Source organism: Chroicocephalus ridibundus, chromosome Z (assembly GCF_963924245.1).
Source record: "Chroicocephalus ridibundus chromosome Z, bChrRid1.1, whole genome shotgun sequence".
Taxonomy (NCBI): domain Eukaryota; kingdom Metazoa; phylum Chordata; class Aves; order Charadriiformes; family Laridae; genus Chroicocephalus; species Chroicocephalus ridibundus.
This window is the reverse complement of record NC_086316.1, coordinates 76,842,785-76,866,417: the sequence shown is the minus strand read 5'-3', so window position 1 is coordinate 76,866,417 and position 23,633 is coordinate 76,842,785. Positions and strand designations below refer to the sequence as shown.

At 46.5% G+C, this 23,633-nt stretch overlaps 1 protein-coding gene and 1 long non-coding RNA gene across 5 annotated transcripts; one reads left to right on the top strand and one right to left on the bottom strand.

The window, feature by feature from the left end:
- Positions 1 to 279: 279 nt before the first annotated feature.
- Positions 280 to 18,067, bottom strand: LOC134508349 (uncharacterized). 4 transcript variants are annotated; one of them, XM_063319841.1, is made up of 6 exons: positions 17,724 to 18,067; positions 7,069 to 7,539; positions 4,371 to 4,508; positions 3,881 to 3,949; positions 3,241 to 3,331; positions 284 to 2,992 (listed from the first exon to the last, which is right to left on the bottom strand). In XM_063319841.1, exons 1-6 carry the CDS (start codon positions 17,776 to 17,778, stop codon positions 2,785 to 2,787), a joined length of 1,032 nt encoding a protein of 343 aa, XP_063175911.1. In that variant the 5' UTR covers positions 17,779 to 18,067; the 3' UTR covers positions 284 to 2,784. The 4 variants fall into 4 exon arrangements, with proteins under 4 accessions (XP_063175912.1, XP_063175911.1, XP_063175910.1 ...); XM_063319843.1 differs by having other exon boundaries at positions 285 to 2,992; positions 7,069 to 7,536; XM_063319840.1 differs by lacking the exon at positions 17,724 to 18,067 and having other exon boundaries at positions 7,069 to 8,001.
- LOC134508351 (uncharacterized) lies at positions 2,878 to 7,207 on the top strand. The gene is made up of 3 exons (XR_010069041.1): positions 2,878 to 3,012; positions 4,559 to 4,755; positions 7,077 to 7,207. It is a non-coding gene; the product is annotated as an uncharacterized LOC134508351 (long non-coding RNA).
- Positions 18,068 to 23,633: the final 5,566 nt, after the last annotated feature.

Below are 23,633 nucleotides of genomic sequence, written 5' to 3'. Positions count from 1 at the left end.
CAATACCACATGTGCAATATAACTGGGCTGAGAAATATGAGCGGCAGTTGAGTATTGTGTTACTCTCCAGTTATGCAGCACTCATCCTTTGGTGCAGCTTACATTAATAACGTTAGTACCACTGTGACAGTGGTGTCTTGCTCATCGCCCTATCTTCCTGTAGAGTGATTTATAAAAGCCCTCTTATAGTGCATCGGTTTTTGTGTGGGTATATATATATGTACACACACACACACACATAAAAGGATGCACTGTAAGGGGTCTTTTAGTATGTATATGTACACACATGAACAATTTCAGTGCTCCTCCACTTTACAGTCAGGTTTTATTTTGATTATGAACACTCTTTACAAGCATCACGTTCAGGTTATGGCAGAGAGAACAGCACATAGATTGGTGATTGCTCTGAGTGTTTCTCAGCTAGCTTTAGAAGCAGAGGCATCTCCCACTGTCACCAGGTCCAGCCCCAAGGCAGAATCAGCTATTTTGGATTGTTTCCTGATGCACGTTTGGCTAACGTGCTTTTTAAGACCCCTCATGATGAAGACTCACACCTTCAGGTCCTCTGTCCATACCTTGGAAAATTTGGTCTCTAGCATCTAAACCAGTGAGAAATATGTAGAACAACCAGTAAAAGAGAGGGGGAGAAAGTAGTTAAAAGCCTGTGCTGCTTCACAGTCTTATTTTTTCTTTATTGTTTGAGCTACCGTTTAATCAGTGCTATGTAAACAATGGTGTTATTGCCTTCATGTTTATGAGCAAGATTAGCATATTAACTATGAATTATGGAGAGTCATTAGCAAGTCACGTGTTCTGCCCATTCAGCAGTAATGAACATAAGCACTTGTTGCTTTGGAAAACAATACATTAGCTGAACTCCAAGTAAGTATTTCCATTTTAATGGCACTGCGTACACAGTGTTCCCAAAATGCGTCAAGGTTTTGGAGAGTAACATGTGCTATGCATTGTAAGGCAATGTGCCCTTTGGACAAAATTTCAAAGGCAGGCATCTTAATTGTGGTAGAAAAAAGGTACAAGGGAAGTAGCTGTGATAATTGGTGAGGCGCTGCGTGTGTGTTTTTAGCGATTTATGTACAGAATGTATCCCCATAAATTTTGTGTGTAAAATGATGCTTACGCATTTGGAAACTTGACCCAACAGTCTTTGGATTTGTTTTAAAGTGGAAACATCCGACAGTCAGAATTTAATTCTGACTGTGTTGTTTGTGTTCGCTGCTCACTGGTGAAGAAAGAGTTCTTCCTTTGTCCATGTCTAGTAGTAAAATATTTTCCCAAGGAGCATGTGGGAAACCCTCCACTGAGTAATTATGGAATAATCTGTCTGGGGAAGACATTTATTTCCAACCTCTATGATTTTTATGCCCTGAACCAATAAGGTTTGTATTTTCTTTCTTGACACCAGTTAAGTTTTTGGTTGTAGTAGCATCTTGTGGCATTTAGCTTTTTACCAGGATGTGGATCTATGTTTAAGAAGAAAGATGAAGAAAACAATAAATCAGAGACTTTAAATTCCCTAGAGACCTTACTTCTGCCTTAGGTTAAGTAAAATCAAACTCTAGAGAAGTCCAAGCTCCACTGAAATGGCACAAGTTAATTTAGGTAAAGTGAAAAATGTTTAAGTCTAAGAGACTCAGTTCAGCTCCACTGCTGAACAAATATACTGATGCAGGTCATACTTGTAATTTCTTGGTGTTAGTATTTCTTTCTCCAAATAATTCCTGATTTATAGCCATGATTACAGTTTATATCATCACAAGATCAGAGACAAGGAAAGTATAAATTCATTAATATTAGGAAAGCACTAAGACATTGCAAATTTCACTGAGAAAAGATCAGGATTGGGTGTGACAGTCACAGGTAATTATGCTCAAACAAGAAATGTAAAGGCTGAAAACAGTGCCTTACTGTTTTCCAGGGAAAAAAACCACTGTGTTATTGCTCCAGAAGGGAGCAGTATATCTGTTCATTGGCTATTCCATATGGCTATAGGAAATCGGAGACTGAAGCTGGTATAAAATGGCTGGATAATGTAATATCCCTGACAAGCATCACCAAGGTTACTTGTCATTCTACATAAAGAAAGAGGATGTGTGTTATAATAAGGTCTAATACATCCTAAATATAGAAATATTTTAAAAGACACATACTCTCTCAGCAGGACTCTTGCAGTGATGCAGAGAGGATGATGGAGTGCTATCTTTTAAGTTAGAAAAATGACTTGCTGTTACTTAACTGATAACTTAGTGGGGGGAGTATTTTGGCAGATATCAGGATGTCCTGAAGGCAGTGCTTGTTAGTTATGTTCTCACGTTGACAACGTAACTGACAGCCTTCTGTGTCTGTTGGCAGCTAGTTTTATCTTAAAAAGGATTTAAGGATTGTCAGGACTTCTGTTTTTCACCTTGCACCTTGTCTCCAGGGTTTTACTTTCTCATATGCTCAGTAACTCTAGAATTTTAGGGCAATGGACAGTTGCAGCTGGCGAGAGTCTTGGCTTCACTGAGCTAAATCTGGGCTTTGTTACGGGTTAAATCGGCTCTGGAAGAGCTAAGCAGCGTGTGCCTATACAAACCGAACAATCTGCTCTGCTTGCTTCAACCTCGTGCTGTGCAAGGAGATTCTTCTCAAGTGTTAAAAAAAACCCAAACAGTGCTTACAACTCCCTGTCAAAACAGCAAGGCTAGGGAGGAGATTGGCTATGGTGGCACTTTTCCTGGTGGGAAGAGTGACACAGGATGGAACAACAGCTCCATTATTTCGGAGCTAGTCCATTTGATAATTGGCATTGTCAAAAAGAGGAGTGACAGTCCCGTCTTTCCACTCGATGAGGATCTCTCCGTGCCTCAAGGAAGGGGAGCGAGATGGTGGAAGGTACGTCTGGGGACCTCTTCGTAAGGGAGATGGCTCCCGTAAGTCAGCTCTGCTGCCGTTGGCTGGGGAGCTCTTCAGAGCAGAGAGGATTTTCTTCTTCCTAGGAAAAGAGAGAAGAGGGTATGTAACTGCATCTGCCTGTCACTTTGTTGCTTCTCCATGCCAGCTGGTGGGATAGTGAGTGGGAGGGAGAAACAGGGTGGCAGGGGGCAGAAATCGTCAAAGGTGAGCAGACGTATCTGCTCAGAGCCAGACACTTCGGCTGTGGGATGGGGAAGGGTGCCAAGATCAAGACTTTTGTTTCGAAATGCTGGACAGGCAAATGGAATAAACCTGAATCTCACTTACTTGTTGTAATGAACATTGAGTGTCAGTATTATTAATCCCAGTATGAATGCCAAGGGGCTGAGGACCAGCATGGCCGTCTTCCAGTTGGTACCTGAAAGGGTATCATAGAAAACAATCATGCATTTGCTGTACCTATCCCCGTTCTTATGCAATAGCCACATTTGTCACAAAAAAACACCTGTAATGTCCCTGAAGACTAGCAGATAGCAGGGAAAGTGCTTTGTCCATAAAATCAGCTGCTTTATACTGCACAGCATCCCTCTATTGAAAATAGCCACAAAAAGGTTTTCTTTCTTGCTAGGAAGGCAATAACTATTCATGCTTCTCCGCTCAGCAGCTCCCTGATACGAAATAAGAAGGGCTGGGGGAAGGCATCAGTGCTAGTGGGTATCTATTTCTCCTGGTGAGCTGGGGCAAAGCATTTGCATGTGTTTGCTCGCTTTTATACTCCAGGCCTGGGGAGATTTGTTTAATCTTTAAAAGGAGTTTATCTGACAGATAATTTAGTGCCCTCATTCCCTACTGAGCATCCTCAGCAGGACCTGGGGGAATGTAACTCTGGATTGATGGGAAGGTCAGGGGCACTGATGAACCTTCATCCACCTGGTCTCTTCCTCCTCTGGCTGATCACTGGACCTACCTGCAAGCCTGGCCCCAGCATTTTTCCCTCGATTTCCGTGGTGCTTTTTAGAGTGATTGTGGGACACATCTGGGAGAAGAAGCAGAGAGATTCAGATTAGCAGCTTCCACTGTGGGACCGGAGGAAGCTCCAACTTCCTCCTGGGGCTGCACTGTAACCACAAATCCCCTTTGTAGGGAGCCAGAAGGGGAAAGGAAACTTTCTTGTTCCTCAGCGTTCTCCAGCCATAGATATTTTTTGCTCCTAGAACATCTGGTGGTTGTGTCTGCAGGTTAGGACTATGGCCGTATCACTGAACCACTTGCCAAGGCAAACATCTCAATATGTTGTGTGAGAGCAAAGCCTTGAACCTCTCAGTGGTACACATGGAAGTTCTTGAGAAGTACTTAGGTATTACCACCACTGAAAATACTTGAGTAATCTCTAGATGCTGCCCACACTTTCCTTCCTGCTGTTCTCACATATGCATTCAGAAAAGAAAAGTGCTCACCATCATTTGCTGGGAGGGATGCCTGTTTAGTCTTCGTTGGAGGCACTGTGCTGTTAAATCTGTTAGCCAGCGGTGGGTCAGTCAAGCTCACAGAAGGTTCTCTGTCCATGGCATCAATCTTTGAATCAATGGTTTTAGCTTGGAGGGAAATAAAAGATGTGTGCGATTATCATTTACTTTTTGTACAGAAACCTGGATACGCTCAGTGCCCAGCAAGGGGAGGGAACACAGCCCTGCCGTGTTAATCCTCTACCCTGTAAGGGGAACAGGACGTGGTGATCACCTCCTCCTGTGCATCAGGGGCCTTCAGTTCTCACAGATTTCAAAAATGAAATGGACCTCTCAAGTCTGAATCCACAGCCAAAGCAGAGCTTGTTTTCTGGTGGTAAGTAAGGTAATTGGTCTAAAAAGCATGAGTGCAACACCAGCTGTTAAAGGATAAGGTGTGAGCAAGAGGCAAGTGGAAACATCACAGGTATTACCAACACAACAGAGGAAGAAATGGGATCAAAATGGTGGTAAATAGTCAATACCTCTTGCAAGGCTCAACAGCATCATGGTATGTGGGGTAGCAACTACTACTAGAGAGGAGGTTGTGGGAAACCTTGTAGCAGCAATAGTTACCCCTCTCCTGTGCTGATGCACGTGGCAAGATCATGAAACCCATGTCTGCACGGCTTCCGGCTGCTTATCCCAACCTTATCCCTTCCTGTGGTACCAGCATCTGCAGGTACACGGGTGTAACGTATCGAGCAAATAACCTGCTGAAGTAAAAGTTGTCTGTTGATGGTCAACTGAAACTTGTATAAGAAAGGCCTAAACAAACACATAGGATTTTGATGTTGTTACTGAGTAGTCAGAAGTTCCCTCCAGTAGACTCTGAACCATGGGGCTGATAGGAAAATTATCAGTTTGCACAAGACACGCTAACTGGCACAACCTGATTCAAAGCCTGCTCTGTGTTTACCCTCGCAGCCTTATTTGGGGAGCCTGGCTCTGAGGCAGCCCTGGGCTGCCAGGAACATTGCCTTGGGGAATGCAAATGCCCTTTTCACATGCCTTTTCCCCATGTCTTAAATGTTCCACGCATTTCCTAGCCTATATTTAACTAGCTTATTATGGTATCTAATTTGTATTGGCTGTATTTACCTTCATGTTAAACAAACACTAACACTTGTGACTACTGTGATAATTACATGTTAACCTTCTAGTTGGCTAATTAAAAACCTCAGTAAAAAGGACATCTTATCTACACATGACAGCCAAAAAAAGCTATTGCATCTCTTTTTATTTCAAATTAGATATAGCCTCTTTGTGTCAAAAGGTTATGCTCATAATCCATTTGCTTATGCTAACTGGATTCATCACATTTTCTCTTCACTCATTTATGCAAAGCTGAAAATCTCATTGGGGCTGTCGGTCCTTAAGGTGAGGAATAGCCTCATGTAAGGGAAATAATTTCCCCTGAGGAAAGTTGTGAACCTCATCACCTATAGAGTGGACAAACACAGAAAGGTCATGACGAACGCCAAGTCTTTTCTGGTCCCTGGAGTGGAAAAAGGGAGAGGAGGAAAGGGTGGGGGGAGGAATAACTGTTACTTTTGGGTCTCAGTTTTGTACATATCTTCACAAGAAGAATCCTGAAACCACCTTTCTTTGCATAAGGGAGCGAATGAAAGAGGGAAACAGACTGGAACATAAGTTATCAGTGGTGGTCAATGAGCTTCACTGGCCATCTGACAAATGGTGACGGCCACATCTTGGTGCAATGACCATGCCTGATGTCTGTTAGCCTGGCATCCAAAACCTAAAACTATGACAGGACCAGGGTTTCTGCCATTTTTATGTCCAGTCTCGGCAGAGGGTAGTGAACACTCATGAAGGCAGAGATTAAATTCCTTTTAGCAGAGGCCAAGGCCATAAAGCTAGTAATATAAAACTGGATTTTTGTGTTCTTTTTATGTCATGTTTTTGCTTTTCTTAATGCAAAGGGAGGGCAGCACTTTTAACTACCTCCCAACATTTGCTGTGTTCACTACTCTCTTTATGGTTATGTCAGGCACCAGGAGCAAGGTTCACTTTTGAGGATCATGAGAGTATGGGATGAAGGTTAGAACCGTGGTTTCATTAGTGATAGGTGCACTGTTGGGGTCTGGCAGGAGATAACTGTAATGTGTTACTTAGAAACTGAAGCAACAATTTCTCATTTCAAATATATCTGCTTTTCAACAATTCATACAAGTTTAAAAGAGGTTTTCAGCTGCCTCCAGTTTTCTTGCTACCAAAAGTGACATCCCAAAGTATCAAAAGCCCCTTCAAAGTTTTCAGCTCCTGACTTTATTGGACTTCTTGGTTGTTTTGGACTTGGGATGCTCAAGCAATTCCAACTATTCTTAGTTCTGGGCAGTGATTCATATGGATTTTCCAAAATACTTCAATTTTGCCTGTCATTAGAAATGAAGCTGGGGTTTAGAGACCTGATCCTTTAGGGTGTTGCATGCTTTCTGGAAAACACTGAACAGCAACTACTGGAAACTGGTGGTACCAAGTAGTTGGGCTGACTTCAAGCCATTTGGTATCTCTCCAGATGGAGCCAAAGTGAACATGAGTGAGAATGATGGATGCAAGCCTGGTGTTAGGTGGCTTGAATGACATGTAAAGTTAGATGTTATCTGATGCTAAATCTACCTCATCTTACTTTCATAGATCCACACACGTGTGTCTACAGCCTGTTGCGTTGGTTTGCTGGGCATCAGAGCTGCTGTCTGGGCAGCAGCACAGATGGCTTCATCTGCTAAAGTCTTCCACCTGCTGAATTTGTCCTTCTTCTTCGTGACAAAGACCTTGTGGCCGCCTTCCTTGGTGCTGAGGTGCAATCCCAAGCTCTGCAGAGTCAAGTGTCCCTTCTTGCTGCAGGACCATGCTTGGCGTTCCCAGTGCCCACAGGGCTCCAGCTTGACCAGGGTATTCTCCAGCATCTTGTGGGCTGACAAGCACTGCTTCGTTTGAAGGCTGACAATGGTCCCGGTGGTGGGATCCCAGCTCCACTGCTGCTGCTGGGACAGCACCTCGCAGTCGGTCAGGCTGATGGAGTTGGTCTCGTGGTGGGAAATGCGAATGCACTTTTCCAGCCGGGTGTTCCTTATGAGGAAACCTTGTCCCTCTGCTGCTGCCATACAACCAGAGCACGGTTTAGTGCATGTCTGAGGAAAACATGTCTTCTGAGCATGAGATATCGTAAATGCCCTGGAGAAGGGCAGACATAACCCACCAGTCCTTTCCTGGATGAGCATGCCTAAATAAACAATTCCCCCAGCTTCATAATTCCCCAGAATGACTTTTCTTTAAAATAGGTGATGTGTAAATAGCCAGGAGCAATACCAGAGGAAAATAACAATGACATAAGTAACCCATGTAACTAATGGGGAAAACCTCACCATCCTTGAAAAGCTGTGCTGTTATGAAATATCTGCCTATATATACTTAATTCAATATTTCAACTGGTTATAACTTTAAATAGGTACCCATCCTTCCCTCCCTCCAAAAAAGTTGGATGGTTTGGCGTTTTTTTGCTTCTATCTGGATCAAATCTTTCTTTTAAAGAAGCAATTTAACCCCCTGAATTCCACCGGTGCTATTAATCTGGTGCCAATTAGGCCACCTTGGACTATTGTTTCCATTAAGTGGCTTCTGGTGATATTACAGCAACTCCCTGTCACAAGTCTGGAAGTACTTGGCTGACATAGCTTATATGGGTATTGAAACAAACTTGGATTTAGCATGTCTGACATTGGTCTTTGCTCCTCAGGCATGAAAGTACCATTTTTAAGTATCCCTTTGTAAGAAAGAGACATTACATCGACCCCACAACAGGCACACAATTGGAAGCACTTTCTGTTAATTTCTTGTTCCTTTTAATAGCAGGAGTTCCCTGCATCTCTGATAACTTGGGATGGATATCATCCTGTTAGCTGGACAAACGCTCCCCTCTTCAGTACAAAATCATGAGGTGTGGCCTGTGAACATCCTGAGCAAAATGTTAAATGCTAAAACATCTGTCACTGACAGGGGTCTACCTTCTGCTGTGTATTTTATGCCTAAAGCAGAGGGATAGAAGTAACAGTTTTGAGTTTCTGCATGTTCTGAGGAATCTTTTAATTTTAATTACAATTAACGCATGGTAACTCCCAGCTATTGCCGTGACTTTTTTTTCCTCTTTTCCCCAGGAATCAAAGTTACAAAAGCCCCATCAACATACAGTATTGAGCATAAAGAATGAGAGGAGACTGAAAAGTGATGTTAGACAAGAACACTGATGTTTATCTAAACAACTGTTTCTGCAGAGTTTCCCTTCCCGAAGCAAAGAACAATACTTTTCCCTGTCAGCAAGTATTTGGCTCAGTACCTGAAAAAGCTAATGACAGTGTAAACAGAAGCCGATACACAATACCAAGGGTATGAACAATAGCTGAAAAGAGCTCTTATGTTTTCTCTCAGGAAATTCTAGGGGTCTGCTAAATTAATAGTGCCTGGGGGTTGTTAAATCATAAACAGCTCGGGGCTTTCTGCTCAGCCTGAATGCATGGGGAGAGGCAGCCAGAAACCACGGAATGTCTCCTGTGCCGGCTCTGAGATGAGGATGGATGTGTCCGCATTGGGATATTGAGTTTCATGGACCTGTGATAGCCACTGATCCAGGCAATTCCTGCCAAGCCCATGTGCCTAAATGGAAATTAAATTTCTGGGGGATCTGTGGACAGCTCGGGAGTCCTGTCCTCTTTACCCCTTATTGAGGGCTGAATGGAGGGAATATGTTTAATGCACCTTGGGCTTGAGTTTCTGCCAGCTTCCAAAGGCAGGAGAAATGTCTCATGTATAATCTCCCATAATCTTTTGAAAATCCAAAGCGATGAATACAATCCCCCCGTCATATTTTTTTTCTAGGACCTGGAATCCTGGATTCTCACCTCTTTGCTCCATTTTAACTGTGAGAGACCCATTTCCAAAGTAATGGTTTGAGAGCTGCATAAAAGTGTAACAGGGGAACATGAGAACTGTGCTGGGTCAGATAAAACATCTGCTGACCCCAGTATCCTGTCTCCATCACTGGGCATTAACATTTGCTAATAGGGGAAGAGGGTAAGAATCAGGCAAGTAAAGAGCTCACTCAAGACAGTAAGGACACCAGTGCCTCCTTCCTAAAACGTATTAACTAGTTAAGAGAGCTCCCTGGGTATTTAAGATTAAAATGGTTGTGCCCAAGTACACTGCATTGTATTTTTCAACTCTGAAGTTAAAAAAACAATTTGTTGCTCAAGGTGTATCATGAGTTCCTTCTGCAGCTCCTCACAGTCAACTTCAGTTTTGATTATTCTTAATAATTTTGTGCCATCAGCAAACCTAACTACTTTGTTATTCACACCTTTTGATCTTTGTTGGCACCTGCTGATACCTTCACTCTGTGAGCTTGTCACAGAGTTGTCTTGTCAACTAATTCCACATCTTTGTTCCAGCCTGTGGGCTAACTCCATGAGAATGGAATTTCTTAAGGGCTTTGGTGGAAGAATCTTATCAAAAGTCTTTTGCAAACGCAAGCACCAGGTCTAGATTAGCTCACCACATTTATGTACTCATTGATACCATCATGGATACCACGTATTCCCTCTACAAAAGCTGTATTGACTTTTCACATATTTATCTGTCTGTCTGCAAATTCTGTTCTTCATTTCTACTGACTTGCCTGATGCCGATGTCAAACCTAGTGACCTGTGTTTCCCCAGGCTGTGTAAGGATCCCTCTTAAGAGGGACATAATTGCTGTAACAAAGTGCTTTGGTGCTGAGTTTGCTTTAGGTAAGAGTTTACATACTCCTTAGAAGTTTAAAAAATTTCTTTAGTTTCCTGTAACTTAGTGTGAATGCCATCTGGGCTGGTCATTTGCCATTTAAAAATTTTCTTTAGTTTCCTGTAACTTACTGTGGATGCCATCTGGGCTGGTCATTTGCCACAGATTATTTACCTTTTTTTTTTACTTTTTCCCCTAAAACTTCCTCTGTTGACAATTTTGTTTGATAGCACTCTTCCGACTGCAGAGACCCCCCTGACCGTGTCTGAAGTGAGCACCAGAACCAATAATCCATTCAGCCTTTCTGCATTGCCCTGCTTTGGTTGCCCTTGTTACATTTAAGCCCATTATTTATTGGCCTCCTTAACCCAAATAGGTTCCTATTCAGATACATTTGAAAATTTCTGTTGGTAGCTTTTTTATGCTCTCATTAATTTGCTCCTCTAAATCTTTTTCTCATGTGTTTTATTATGGGTTTTATTATTAAACATGCTAGAATCTATGCTGTTTTTTCTCTTCCTTGCTTGGCAATGCCTATCCATTTGAACGTTTCATTTTTTTGTGAAATTTTGAAGGGTGTTTCTGTTTAACCCAGGCAGCAGATTTGTGTTTTGTTCCCTTTGTATAGTCCCTGATGGTCCAAAGAATCGCTGTGTTACCTGGATGTTAGCAGCAAGCATCGTGTGCCCTCATGTTACCTACCAGCCATTTGCACTTTTGAGCTGACCCTTTCTGCCACCTTTCTTGGTTCTATTGAGGTCTCAATTTGCAGAGACTCACCTCACTGAAGGTCCAAGGCACTCCATCTGCCATGGGAATATATGTGAGCTGAGGAACCTCATCACCGCAACTTGAAGTGCTTTCCTTTGAGATTTGTATAGCTCCTCAGTAAGGAATGACACCAAGTTATTAATAGATTTTTATCTTCACACCATACCTCAGGTCCAAAAGTGTAATGACTGTTTTACAGCTTGGGAAGGGAGGTCTAGCTAAACTTTGCTTGGTTCAACATTACATGGGAGAGTGTCAGCAAAGTTGGGGCCATAATACTTCCCCTCTGAACTGCGACCCGAGTGTCTTCCCTACCAACAGTGACATTCAGCTCTCTGTACTATCAACTGGCTATCAACAGCGGGATTTTCCTTGTGGTGTTTGGCATGATCCTTGCCAAACAAGAAGTGAGTCCGTGTCCGTCATACAGATTCACCAATCACTGTACATCATTGCTTTCCTGAGGTTGAGATGTTCCTGTCTAAGTGAGCAACTTACAATTAGATACAGGTAACTGGCAGCAATCATTAACATATGCCCCACACAGTCATAAGGGGTAGACCCACAAATAAAGCTGGAGTATATTTACTTTGGGATACACATCAGGCACCAAGAATCCTTGCTCAGGAGGCAAAATGCCTTTTTTTTCCCAAGCATTGCCAAGTCCCACTGTCCAGCAGCCCTGCAAATAAGGCCATCAGCCCTAACATTTTGGGAATGTTAACCTGGAGCAAGCAGAGCATCCGATGTACTCCCTGGGGATGGGACTCAGCGTCTCTGAAAAATGCCAACCTTATCCACAGAGCCTGAATAGATGCCTGCTTTGAGCTGCTCATGCTTGAACATTTTGGCCTCTTCGTATTTTTAGGAACAAAATAAACAATTTCTAGCAAAGACGCTTGGTGCCAGCCCGTTTGTCCTATGATACTGCCACTCTGGTTACAAGAAAGAAAAGCAAGCAAATATAGCCCCTTGCTTCTCTGCAGCATGGCCACTCTTGGGACATGCTGTTCCTTGTAGGATTAGGAGCAAAACCCATCCAACGTTCCTAATTAAGGTAATGCCACCAGGAAAGCCTTGGTTGCCAGTAATCCCAGTCTGGCTTGGAAAGTTTCTGTTGTTTCTAAGCAGTGCCTGTGATGTTTTGATCAAAGCCATTTGCAAATTGGTTGGGGATGCTCCCTCTAAAGGGTCTGTGGAAGGAAGGAGTAAGTCAGAGCTGAGGAAGCACAAGTTCCCAAAACACTCCATGTCACCCGGGAACCTCAGCATTGTCTTTGGCCTCTTTTGCCCTTCCTGGTGGGGTTCCTAACTCTTGCAAAAATCTTTTAATTATGTCAATTTCTCATGCTAAGTGGGTATTTTCTGTAGGGATAAGACGACCACTGAATCACAGTCAGGAATTTACCTTTTCCTGCCTCTACCTGTCCTCGAAGGCAGGCATCCATCTGCGACAGCCACAGCACCTGTCATAGGAACTGCTTCATGGGGACATCTTGCAGCTCAGAAGAGCTCCCAAACATGGCTCTTCTTGGGTACTACCATACAATAGCACGTCACCCCGAGTCATGCAGGCAGTGGCAACAGTGGCTTGGAGAAGTGTCTCCAAGCTGCTTCCACCCAACAGGAGCACAGCACTAGGGGTACATGCACCATGGATGAGAAACCTAGGAGCCAGCAATGCCATAGCCTGGGTTATGGTGAGACAAGCCAGAGAGTGTCCTGCTCGGGTTAATCTGCCTCCACTGTTCCTCACTGCAGTAGATGATATGTTCACTGTGGAGCCTGTATCAATGGAGACTGACCCATATCGTTATCATATACGTTATAAACGTTTGCCTCCTTGCATAACTTCCCCTGAATATCAGCTCTCCCAAGATTTACTATCCCTTTGTCTTTTTGGACTATTGCAGTAGTTCAAGGGGCATTAGATGGGAAGAGGGTTTGGAAGACTCCCATCCTCTCAAATTTCCTTGCCAGCAATTTTGGTCTCTGCCCTTGCTCTAAAAACAACCACGAGGGACTCCAGCTCCTAATAGAAATGGCTGCAGCCCAAAAGAAGAAAAAATAGCCAGAGACTTTGGGAAAGCCATCTTTAGCTGCTTAGACACTGTGGTGATACAGATGGCACCACTCCCTACCTTGGCACTGATTATCAGACCCTCTCCCTTCAGGCAAGCACAGCATCTAAAGTCCCACCCTCGCTGCTGGGCCTCACGCTGGTAATGCAGAACTACCTTATTTTCTGTCCAGACCCCTTACTCAGATTCAAATTCAGGACTAAATGTAGAGTGGGGCTTTTGTAGCACATTTACAAAACCGGGCAGTCTGGAAAGACACTAGATGGAAGTAGAAAAGACGTTCATGTGACTAGCCATAGCAGCAGGAGCAATTTGCTGTGATGGCCTGAAGTTACTATATCCTGCCGTGAGTGAAAACTCAGCCAGATGTCTCCTCTGAGCAGCAAGGGAAGCTGTTTCTGAGCTACCCTCAGCCTGACAGGCTGTTTCTACCTCCTCCAGAGGGTCAGGACCAGATAGAAATGCAGTAGCAGAAGAGGGAAGCTCCTAGTTAAGCCAGGAGGGTTCCCCATGCAGATGGAGATCAGTGCAAGACGCTGCCCTGTAAGATCACTTGTATGAAAATTGCATTGAATCTAGCTGACGCAAGCAGCTTGAGATATTATCAGGTACGGACAAACAAGGCCCTGAATAAGTGGTCAGGAGCCAGCAATAACCCCTTCTCATGCAAAGATCTCCCTCCACCGAAGGGAGCAAGCCCCTCTCTGCTGCTCATGCAGGTGACCAGCTCAGGGCTATGGGATGTGGAAATCAAAACCAGCTGGAACACACTTGCGGTTTTAAGAGGGGTGTGGTGACCCAGATGTGTTTGGTCAAAGGCAGGAAATCCACATGTGCCCAGGGAAGCAGTAAGATTGTCACTCCGTTTTCAATTTTGCCTGAATTTATACCCAAAACCAGCAAGGCAGGAGGTGAGATTAGGTGGGGTTTTTTTTGCAAAACAAGCTATTGTCTGGAACCAATATTAGCTTTATCTTACCCTGGTCCTCCCTCAGGCTCTGGCTGTGCTTTCTTGGATGTGAAGTTTAGGGACACAAGTGTCCCTGACCAGTCAGTGGGTGTGGCCAATCTACCTATGGAGAGGGTGATGCTGGATGGAGTCTGGTGAGTCCCTATTGGTGCACAAAGAGGCGTCTGCCCATCGGGCTCAGCAGAGCAGGCAGAGCTGGAGCTGGGTGAGCAGCAACCTGGCAGCTGGGAGCTCTGGGTTTATGGGAGTGCAATTTCCATCTCTTCATGCAGCAGATCGCCTCTTATCAAGCTGTGTCATTTTTATAGAGAAGTCAACAAAGCCTACTGGTAACTGCCAGTAATTAGCTGGTAAACGTCTTTCCAGTACAAGTACCTGATTGCAAATACTTCTTGGTCTGCACTCAGATTATTTTCCAGTAACATGTCTCTCCAAGAGTAGTTCCCAGCTGTTGCTTCTGGCAACAACATTGGGCTGTGTTATTTCCTAACCATTGCTGTTTTCTTACGAATATCTTGCCTTTGGTTGACCAACAAAGCTTCATAGCTTTCCATGTTACTGCAAGGTCCACTTTTGACCAAATATCTCAGCAAAGGCCTCCATGAAGCACAGAAGCCATAGGAAAAGAAGGAAGGTTTTGGCATGGAAAAACACATGGATAAATGATGGGAAGCAGGGGAGGCTGATGAAGTCAACACCAAGCTGATGCATGTGGGGAGAATCAGTCCCCGAGGGAGATATGATGGAGATCTATAAAATCCAGAGAGGTCTGGAGAGGATGGCAGGGGCTGACTGGTCAAGGACTCACCCCAGATGGGACATGGCATGCCAAGGGAAGGCTCAGAGCATGTGGGAGGTGGGTCTGCATCCTCGCTGACAGGGAGAACCTGCACAAGCCAAGGGAGCAGATCTGATAGCCACCGAAGAGTTAAACACATTGGGGTCAGGAAATCCCCCAAGCAGAGAATAGTTGGAGGCTGGAAAAGTATATGGGGGAAGAGAAATATCAGATAAGCTTGGCCTTTCTGCCTCTTCAATTCTTAGGGCTGCCTTAGGAGGGTGGGGTGCGAGGGGTCAGGGAGCACCCAGCACTGCACATGGGTTTGGGAGGCAGGAGAGTGGCCCCCAGGATATGGGATCAGGCCAGGATGACAATCAGAGCCCCCGCCAGCCTCATACTCAGTGCATGAGAATTGAGAGCCAGTGTTAAATGAGGTATTATTTCAGCAGTTTTCTTTCTGTTTGTACATGCACAGATCACGCTGGTGCCCAGCTTCCCACTCCCCCATCATACCACTAGGCTTGACTTCTCAAGAAAACACTTCAGCTCCCTGCCTGCTGTCAGGGGCTTTCCAGAAAACACTGTCAGAACCAGTTTAGGCAATTCCAGGATTTCCAGTAGGAAACTGAACCCTCTAAGGTCTGTTGAGAGCAAGCCTTTCTGTCCTGCCAGCAGCCTTAAAACTCAGCAGCCCCAGCCAGCATGGGGTGGGGAGAGGCTGCTGCAGGGTGAAATCAGCCCCAAGCAAGAACATGTTTGCCCTCTTTGAGGGCTTGGGCTCTTTGAGCTCTTTGAGCTTGCTTTGGGCACTGACAGGTATTGGGAAGATAAATTCCTTTCTTGCAAAACAGTTGTTGTTTTATTAGTGGTCTGGCTGAAATGCAGTGGCTGATCTTGCAATTACACCAAAAGCATTTCACTGGAAAGGAAAAGAAAGGTCTTGTGAAAATGTCCTGTGATCCTCCTTAATTCACTAATAAAACATGGCCATGGGGGTCCTGTTTGTGGCAGCAGTAAAGAACCCCTTTCTTCTAACATTGGACAACATCTGTATTAGAGTGAGGGACAGAGCAAGACCCTGAAGGCTACTCTGCTCTTCTGGCATCCCACCATGGTGTCATCTCCAAGTTCTAACCACGTCTCCTGTAACCTTTAAAAGATGCACGTGTATCCTCATCCCTCATTGGCACATGGACATACCCTCAGCCTGAGGCTTTAAAAAAAGAGAGATTCAATTCACTGGATTTACTTTAATTGACAAGATTTGGTGTGCAAAAACCAGCAGTAGATGGAGCAAAAGTCAGATCTGTAGGAGCACAAACCCCCCCTTTGACCTGGCTGCAGAGCAAACTGAGGGCTAGCTGCTCAAAGAAGCCCAGGGATCACGCACTTGGAGGTTGTGGAGCAAGGAAAGGACAGTAAAAGCGCTGGAAGGTATGTCCTATGAGGAGCGGCTGAGGACTTTGGGCTTATCTAGTTTGGAGAAAAAGAGGCTGAGGGGCAACCTCACTGCTCTCTACAGCTTCTTGAGTAGGGGTAAGAGGGAGGGAGATGCTGATCTCTTCCCCCTCGTATCCAGTGATAGGACGTGTAGGAATGGTTCAAAGCTGCACCAGGGGAGGTTTAGACTGGGCATTAGGAGGCACTTTACCAAGAGGGTGATCAAACACTGGAACAGGCTTCTTATAGAGGTGGTCGATGTCCCAAGCCTGTCAGTGTTTCAGAGGCATGTGGGCAGTGCCCTTAATAACATCCTTTAACTTGGTCAGCCCTGAACTGGTCAGGCAGTTGGTCTAGACGGTCATTGTAGGTCCCTTCCAACTGAAATACTCTATTCTATTCTAGGCATTAAGGTCAGAGCTGCCCATCTGAGGTTTGTCTTTAAGGAATAAACATCCCAGCTGTGCAGCCCAAATAGCTGTACTTCTCTGGTCCAGGGAGCTTGAAAAGCTCTGAGAAGGTAGTCTGCAAAACTGCAGGTCTGTCCTCCATGCACCTTCAGGGACTGAATGAGCCTTAAAACACTTCAGTAATTTATTTCAATGAGTTCCTTTCAACCTGCCATCTCAGACATAATAAAAAATGAATTACTTATTAGTTCTGAGGCTTTGCCCTTCTTTAAGGAAAAGAGATGCTGCCCACTGCCTATGATGGGATAGGCAAGACCGCAGGTAGCACCGCTGCCCAGTAGATGTTCCTGGGTAGCACCACTCTGGATTTTCAGGATGGTGCCCAGCAGGACTTCTGCTTTCCTCATCTCCCCACGCATGTCAAAACCAAGGCTGCTTGGATTCAAAATGCTACCATGTACAGTCAGGATACAGGACTTGAGTGACCTCAGCAAGCAGCTGAATGATAACACGAGCCACTACCAAGTTTGCTCTGCCATGGTGAACAGTGCAAACTCTGCAGCTCCCCAGCACGTCCCACTCACAGCCGACTACCACAGGAGCAGAACTAACACAACGAGGTCCTGCTCCCTTTCCCACCACCTTCTCCCATGCTGCCAGCATGCTTTGAGCCCGCTCACCTCTGCCCAGAAGGAGCAGCTTTGGCAGTGAGTAAACAGAGTGCCCGGGAAGTCACTTAGTGCCTGCCTCACCCCCAGAGCAGGTTTATTCATCTGCTAGTCTTAGCTGTTTAAAAGCACTTTATAAAAGTGGGCGGCATGATGCCATGGTGTCCCTGGCCAAGCCATCCCAGCACCTTGCCAGCCTGCCCCTCACTCTCCTGCTTTTAATCCCATTTTAAATGCTGCCTTGGAATGCACCCATAGGCGCTTCTTTTACAGCTGGTGGGCTCAGAGCTTCGCAGCCCAAGCAACACTTCAGCAGGAAAGCAAGTTAAAACCTGGGGGTGCAGTTCACTTCCCACTTCCCAGCTACCCCAAAGGAGAAGACACTTACCCTCAAGCCAAGGGAGGAGGCAAATACAGCCCAGGCTCAGCCTGAAAAGCTCCATGGTCTGCCAGCACAGCAGGGGTTAAGGAGCCCCCGAAGCCTCTCGCCCACGAGGATTGCCAGGCAGCTGCTTTTCCCCCTCTCCTCTGTCTTTCACAGCAGAAAAACCTGCTGGGGAGAGAAAAACTCTTTTGTCTGGAGACTTGGCAGCTGGCTTATCAGCAAAGGATCAGCTTGGAGACACGGTCCCGCTCAGCAGTTATCCCTTAGGAGAAACCATATGACGAGCCAGGATAGGGAGGGGGACACACACTGGACTGAGATGCTCACAGCCACCGAGCTCAGCTCCTTAGCAGCGACAGTGGCTCTCAGCAATGAGAGGCGAATGCTAAGCAGGCTGGCGGGCTGCCTTCTCCAGGGCTGGGAGCGGAGGAGGATGCAGGGCTGGCCTGGCAAGAAAAGGCAAAGTTCGTCAGGAGTGCCCGGAGGGGCGTGGGATGCCTCTGCTGAAACCCTGCACTTGGCCGTTTCCCTGTTTTCTCTTTAGGGAGAAATATCCCTGGCCAAGATGAGTTTAAGCACCATTATAGGTCACAGTGGAAATAAAACCTCACAAGCCGGCTGCAGGTGTCCCAGAGCTGGATGGTGATGGGGGTTGGAGCCGAGTTCCTGGCTAGGGAGCAGGGTCGTGCTGTGGGTCTGCCCTGATGCTCACCCTGATGGTTACTCGGGTCGAGTTTGGCTTTTCATGCATCAGTCTGGGCTTTGCAGAGCAGGAAAACCACATGTCCCTCCCTGAGGGACAGCAGCAAAGGCTGTCAGGTCAAATAGCAGCAGGGGAAGCCAGAGATAGAATTTTGCTAGCGAGATGCTCCCATTCAGCCACAATCTCTCTGCACTTGTCTGTCCCACCTGCTCACTGGGGTCCTTCTTGCACAGATATATCATTAGTCCTTTTGCATAAAAAAAAACCCAACATAAAAATGATGGCTTCACATTTACTTTTGCGGTCAAGTCCTGGATGACACCAATGTCACATCTCCTGGCCCTGCCCATGAGACCAGGAGTCACTTCAAGAGCAGGGAGCTGCTTCATTTAGTGGCCAAGCCATCAAATTAAACAGCACAGTGTTGGCATCCGTGCAAGGGCACAGGCTCTGTCAGAGCCTTGTGAAGCTGCAGTGCCCAGCCCCGGGCTGACGGCTCCCAGCTTTCCCCTTCTCAGAGCGGGGATCTGGCTTCAAACCAGACCGGCGTCTTCCCAGGCGGATGCGGATATGGCAAGGGATATCCTACAGCCAAACAAAAGGGAAGGCTGGGATAACCTCTTGCCCTGACGAGGTTGCTCCTGGCTGGCTGTAGCACTGCACTCAAGAAAAATACCACAGATTGGGTTTCTTTGGGATTGGTCTTTTCCCCATGGGAAGGTGTCAAGTTGCGCTAAATGCCAGGCATTTTTAATTTAAAAAAGTACAGATGTTAAACTCTCCTCTGCATGACTGGGGTTGAAAATACAAATGGTCTCCACCACATTCATCGAGCGAGCATGTCTCTCCCACAGGAGGAGGAGGAGGAGAGGGAAGAGCTCGAGGTGGAGGTGTCTCCCCGTTGGATGGAGAGCATCACAGTGAATATCCTGGTGAAAAGGTCGCTGAGCTCTTCTATCACGGATCATGCTATTGCTCTGACTCTGGGAGCTGGTCCATCTCCCATGTTTCTCCTCCTGGCCCTTCCATCCCTTTAACACAAGGGAAACTGAGGCACATAGAGGCTGTGATCTGCCCAAAGCCATGAAATCTGTCTCTGAGATCCTGAATCCGACATTTCTCCCAAGACACTGGATTGCAGTTGCTTTTTAACACCCAGAAAACCTGGCCCTGCATGTGCCAGGAAGGTGTCCTCCTCCTGCCAGGCAGAGGGCTGTCGGGGATCTTTGCTGCAGTTTTAGGGTGGGAAGGACCATGCAGGCTCAGGCTACAGGTCTATCCTCAGATCTGAATCCAGCCTAGACCCACAGAGGATACCGAGGGAAAACTAAGAAAATAGTAAGTGTGTTCCCTACTCTTCTCCTACCATTTTCAGCTCAGGAGTTCCCAATCCCAGTAGTTTAGCAGGTCTTCTCCCTGTGTGTGATGAGCAGATCAGGTTTTGCCCTGGGCAAGCCCCTGCCACCTCCATGGCATCCATTCCCATTGCTTCCCTCCTTGCTGCAGGTATTTAACCTTGCCAGGACCTTCCCTTTTATTCTGAGTCTCCTCTGTTCCTGTTGGGGCCTTTTAAACTCTGTGCAAAGTCTTTAGGAAATTCATGTGTTTTCTTCTCCAGGTGGGATTCCAGCTTTTTGAAGGGCATCTTCTTGCTTCAAATAATGTCTCCCACCTGCTGTTAAGCCACTTTCACTTTCTTGCCCTAAGGAAAGGAAGGAAAAGCGTCTGACTTTTCTTCTAGAGGGGTTGTGCTGGTGCTCCTCTTCCAATGTGATGTCCTGAAGTGTCTCAGCTCAGCTGTCCCCTGTGTCTGGTGCCATCACCTCGGGCTGGCATCAAGGTTGACAAGGGACGCCACATCGCAGAACCCGGCTGCTTTCCTTGCTGCCCACCGCCCTGCCATGGGGCACTCGACAAGAGGTCTATTCCATCTGGAGATCTGCTCCATCCATGCGTCTCCAGAAATGCAACTTAACACCGTATCCAAAGGCAAATCCTTTTTTTCTGGCTTTGGTGTTCCCTTAGTGAGACACAGGATATTCAGGATGCCACTGAACCCATCACTAGCACCGGATTGAGGAGAACCTAACCCAGAAATGGATGCCATTTTTAATCCCTAGAGAAAAGTGGTCAGTCTAAAAGTGATGTGTCAGCACAGGTCAAAATGAATCAGTTGAACATCAGCCACTGAGATTTTTAGCATTTCAGGACACCACTTTGGCCTTATTGCTTATATATGCAAGGAGATATTTGCATGTAAAATTGCTCCATAGCCTTAAAGCCTGTTCTTCCATGACGTGGCCTCATGTGTAGGGATGCTTTCTTCAAAATAATTTCCACAGCTTTTCCCGGGCTCGCCCTAGGATCAAGCTACTTTCCAGCTGTGGTCTCTCCCACGCAGTGCAGGATTGTCCTATAATTGCTGGTTCTCGGTCACATAATTTCCATGTCCGGTTAGTCTTTGCAGACCTGAGTCCTATGGAGCAGCCTAGTTCTTGTCTCCATCTGTCAATTTGATGGCTGCATTGCTTTTCCCTCTTCATTTTGCAGCTCATGGTGAATTTAATCAGAGTGAATTGATAAGCAAGTGAAACTTCATCTCCTGACTGGGACGTGACATTACCCACCACATCTTCAAACACAGGTATCACTCCCCAGCCACCCCAATGCAGCCCTGTCTGGTGTGGGACTGGTGCTGCTTTCTGGCACACAGCAGCTGGGAGAGCAAGCAGAGACGAATATTTCACTAACCTAAAACCCAAGGGATGCTCAGGAACAGCACAGCCGTCCATAAGGCTTTCACCCCAGCCTTGAAGCCAGCAAATTCTTTACTGAGCTTAAAATCTGAGCTCATTCTTGTACTCTCAGTATCATCCCAGGACAGGGATGGCAAAACTCCCACCGGGTCCCTGGGGTGAGGAGGGCTGGGTCGCTGGGGGGGCTCTTCGGTTGTTGTTCTCCAGGATGAAGCTGTCCTTTCTCCCTGGGTGACCTCCTTTGAACAGAGGTACAAATGATCATTAGCTTTATTTTCAGCTGTCTGGCCTTTTGCAGATTTTTCCGTCTGTCTGCCTGGTTCAAAGTGATTGTGAAAGGATCGGCTTCAGCCATGTTGGGCAATTTCTGAAAAACTCAGGGATATCTCTCTTGCTGAGATTTCATGGTAAAACCCCTGTCACATCCCTCTGGCTACTGGCTGGCAGTAATCACAATTTGTTCCTCCATCCACATCCACTTCGAAGATGGGCTTTCATTGCCCTGGTCGAAGTTGGATAAGTGCTGAGGCAAGCTGAGGGGTCTGGCCATCATGGGGTTGTCTCTGCAGTGAAACCTTTGATCACAGAGAAGCACTTGGCATCAAATGTATAGGAAAATAACCACAGTAAAGATTCTGTACCTCCAGGAAGGGATGCAGAAGGGAAAAGAGACTTTTACATACCCATGGCTGGGAAATGGAGCTGGTTTGGGATAAAGCAGCATCTCCAGAGATGTCTGAGTTAGATGTGGCCCTTGCAGCCCTGCTCCCCTGTGAGCAGCCAGCTAAGACTGTGGGGAGCCCGGAGCAGATGCCCTCAGCCTGCCTGAGAGCTTCATCTCACACTGGGGGTGCATCAGCGCTTCAAGAAGTCCCACAGGGGCAGGTATGAGATAAATTGCCCAGGAACTCTCATCCTGGCAGGCAGTTGGCTTAACTGATGCAGAGCCTGAAGCATCCCTCAAGGACCTACCTGGAGCATTTGATGCTCATAGTAGGTCTCTGGCTCATTTTCACAAGAAAATAGCAATTAAGAGCGGTTCCCCTCCAAGGTGAAAGCCTTCGAGCATTGAGCCTTTTTATCTTGCTGCTGTCGCAGGCAGCTCTCAAGGGCTCCCTCTCCAAGCAGAGCCTTCAACTGAGCCTGGGTCTAAGTGGGATAAAGCCCAGTTCAGGACCAGCTTCCTTCCGGGCTTATTGCTTCAACTGGCCCAGGCCCAGCTCACTGACTTCATTCAGAGCAGCCTGAGATGAGAGCACTCTCTTTTCCCACAATTTTTCCTATATTTCCACTGTCCTCCAGTGCTCACATGATTGCAGCAGCAGCACACGACGACCTTTTTTTCCCCTTGCCTGTGCTTTGCTTATCACTCTCTGCTCAGTTTGCCTTTTCATCAGGGGGAGGCACCTCAACAATTCCCTGGAGGTCCTCACAAGCACTGATCCTGATGCAACAGGGTCAGACAGGCTCGGTGTTGCCAAGGGGGTTATCTGATGACTGGTCACTCTGCAGCCGGGTTTCAGCCTGGGCCACTGGCTCAGCAGGTGGAGCTCCATCCCAAGGCTGCGAGCAGAGCGGCGCTGCAGAGTGCAGTGGGATGCTGTGGCCACTACTTGCAGCTTGGAGCAGCACATGGACACTGTGCAGGCTCAGGAGTCAGAGAAAGCCCTGAAATGAGGAAAAAGTTGATCTTGCAGTTTTTTTCTCCTGGCTTGGAAAGAAGGAGTTTGTTCATATAAGAGGGTGGGAGTGGGACTTTCCATTGCCTGCTCTTATAGCAATTAGGACTGAAACACCTGTACAGTAAACTCTGCTTTATTCCCAGCGGTGAAGGACTGTGATCCTCTTGATAAGGAAAAAGGTCAGGCAATATTTCTGCTCTAGACCTGAGCTGGATTTGCGTGGCTCCAGGGGGCTTATAGCACTGTCAGGCTTACATGGGTTTACCGTCTTCACAGCAGCACTTTGTACAGGCACAAGCCAGCAGAGACTGCAGCCTCCTTCACACTGAGGTGAGCTAAAACCCCTCTGGGCATCAGGAGCCATGGGGAGCTGTGCAGAGAACCCCAGATCAGCATGGTTGCCAGAAATAAGACTACTCAGAGCAGTCTGGTGGGCATTGAGCTGGTGCAGGTCTCTCCATACTGCTGGTGCATCCCTGCAGGATACAGCCACAAGACTCCCAGCAGGTCGGACTCTGTTGCTGGTACGGGGTTAATATGAACCAAACTGCTATTTCAGCTCAAGGACCTGGGCGAGATCCCCAAGAGCCAACGGTCGAGGTGGTGAGGCCAGCCATAGCTGTTGTCCTCGCTGGAGCTATCAGGAATTGCTCAAAGCCCAGAGCTAGGGTGAGAGGGGCACGCAGTGCTCTGACTAATATCCTCCCTGCTTCAGGGCACAAGCAAGCTTTGATTTTTTTTCCCAGCTCTCAGTAGGAGCAGGATCAGGCAT

Coding starts and splice junctions, on each gene's coding strand:
- LOC134508349 (XM_063319840.1), bottom strand. CDS start 7,663: ATGCTCATCCAGGAAAGGACTGGTGGGTTATGTCTGCCCTTCTCCAGG. Junction 4,509..7,068: donor ACGTGTGTGGATCTATGAAA/GTAAGATGAGGT, acceptor TTTCCCTCCAAG/CTAAAACCATTGATTCAAAG. Junction 3,332..3,880: donor TGCTGGGGCCAGGCTTGCAG/GTAGGTCCAGTG, acceptor ATACCCTTTCAG/GTACCAACTGGAAGACGGCC.